At 36.2% G+C, this 2,057-nt stretch overlaps 1 protein-coding gene across 1 annotated transcript; it reads right to left on the bottom strand.

The window, feature by feature from the left end:
* Positions 1 to 384: 384 nt before the first annotated feature.
* LOC128175188 (tigger transposable element-derived protein 4-like) lies at positions 385 to 1,154 on the bottom strand. Its single transcript, XM_052840631.1, has one exon. The coding sequence runs from the start codon at positions 1,152 to 1,154 to the stop codon at positions 504 to 506; it is 651 nt and encodes a 216-aa protein (XP_052696591.1). The 3' UTR covers positions 385 to 503.
* Positions 1,155 to 2,057: the final 903 nt, after the last annotated feature.

Here is a 2,057-nt window from a genome sequence, read left to right as displayed (position 1 = left end):
TTTGTTTACCAAACAAAATACGCCGAGCGGAAGTTTGAATATTCAACAGAGAAGATCACGTGACTTTCAATTTCACAACAAGAGATGGAAACTGAGGTTTGTAACGTGTTTTAACATGTAAGATACAGTCAAACTTGTATTAAGCAGTCACCTTTGGGAGGCACACAAAGTGACCTCTTATCAGAGGTGACCTTTGAATAGAGACTTAGGAATTTGCCATCATCAGTTACCTTATCTAAACAAATATTAGAGTTTTTATATACTTGCATTTAGCATACTGATCTAAATAATGAATAAAGTTAATAGCATTTATTATACATGCATTTACAAATTACAAAACAAAGAATTGTGCAGTCAATTTTTTATTTATTTTTAATTTTTGAAAAAGTCGCTGATTTTGGTCTGCACTCCTGACTTGCACTTGATGTGTTCTTCTGTTATCATATCATCAATAACTGTAAGTTTATCTAATATTTGAGCATAAATTTTGAATAAATTTTCATTTACGCCAAATTTTTGCAGAACTTCTCCCGACAAATAACAGACTCACACTCCTCACTCTCTTCTTCCTCATAATCCTCATCTTCCTTCTCATTCATTTCCTCAATAATCTCTGAAGCTGGCTTGTCCCAGTCCCTTTCTTGATTGTCACATGCTTCCATATCCGCGTCCATCTTGACTAACTCTCGGAATTCACAACCGAAAAGTTCCCTTGGCAGCTGAAGGACAGCAAGTGGGACATCATCATCTTCATCTTCATCATCATCACCCCCATCATTCACATCCACTTCAGTTGTTGGAAGGTTCTCATTTTGCATATCAACAAAACCACATCTTTTAAAGCACTTCACTATAGTGGACGTTTCAACTTCTTTCCAGCTTCTGTCAATCCAGTAGATTGCATCCAACAGAGAAATAATTTTCAGGATTTCTGATCCACATTTGGAGCTGTGATCCATTTCACGAACCATTTTCTTAAGTTGGCGATTTCTAAATTTCAGTTTGAGGGTTTGAATAATTCCTTGGTCCATTGGCTGTAATTTTGATGTAGTGTTTGCTGGGGAAAACTGAAGTTTAATGTTAGACAGATTTATTTTTAAGTGTGATGGTGCATTGTCAAGATAAAGTAAAATTTTCCTTTTCTGGCGGACCATTTTTCTACCACTCTTCCATGATGTGGGAAGTCATCCAAGCTTTTTTATTGAACTTTTATTGACTCTTTCCTAGAGGAGTAAGTTTTTCACCCGTCATGCTGGCACATAGGGCTACGGTGATCATTTCCTTTGACCGTTTTCCTCCAGCACAGTCTTGTCCCTTAACATGAAATGTTTGTCTTGTTGTAGCTCTATCAAAATTGAAAAAAAATGTTATGTTCTATACATCAATTATTTTTTTAAATGAATTCTTAAAAAAAAACAAGTACCTGAAGAAAAGGCCCGTCTCGTCCATATTGAAGATATTCTCGGGTTCGTATTCCTTGATAAGATCTGAAATCCTTTCCATCCAAGATTGCACAAGGTCATTGTCAACATCCCCTCGCTCACCACTATGGGTACCAAACACAACGTTATGTCGCTTGGTAAATGAAGCCAACCATCCATTTGAAGCTTTAAAATTTTGATTTCCGAGATCTTTGGCAAATTTAAGTGCCTTCATTTTCAGGAGTGGCCCTGTTACATTTATACGTCTACCAACGGCATCTTGGAACCATTTCCAACAAAGGTCATTGATATCCTCATTACCAGTCTTCTGACGCTTTCTTTTACTGTCAGAGGGTGCATTATTCTCAATATCATTAATAATTTCGGCCTTTCCTTTTAATATGTTCGTCATTTGCGTCTTCCCAACATTAAACTTCGGGAGTCCCGATTCCATTAATTTGATAGCTTCATGCCGCTCATTAAGAGTTAAAACCTTCCTTGTCGCTGACATTCTCGCAATATTAACACCAGCTATTTGTATGACTTTATATAGAAAACAAACACTGTAAATACAATTCATTCGTATATTTCTTAACCAACCGTATCTGAACTCAAAATCATATTATTAAATCGATC

Source organism: Crassostrea angulata, chromosome 3 (genome assembly GCF_025612915.1).
Source record: "Crassostrea angulata isolate pt1a10 chromosome 3, ASM2561291v2, whole genome shotgun sequence".
In the NCBI taxonomy this organism is placed as follows: domain Eukaryota; kingdom Metazoa; phylum Mollusca; class Bivalvia; order Ostreida; family Ostreidae; genus Magallana; species Magallana angulata.
Note: the sequence above shows the minus strand (reverse complement) of the source record. Positions and strands in the feature narration are given on the sequence as shown.

Bases quoted from the DNA above. Each gene is read 5' to 3' on its own strand.
- LOC128175188 (XM_052840631.1), bottom strand. From the start codon at position 1,154: ATGGTCCGCCAGAAAAGGAAAATTTTACTTTATCTTGACAATGCACCA.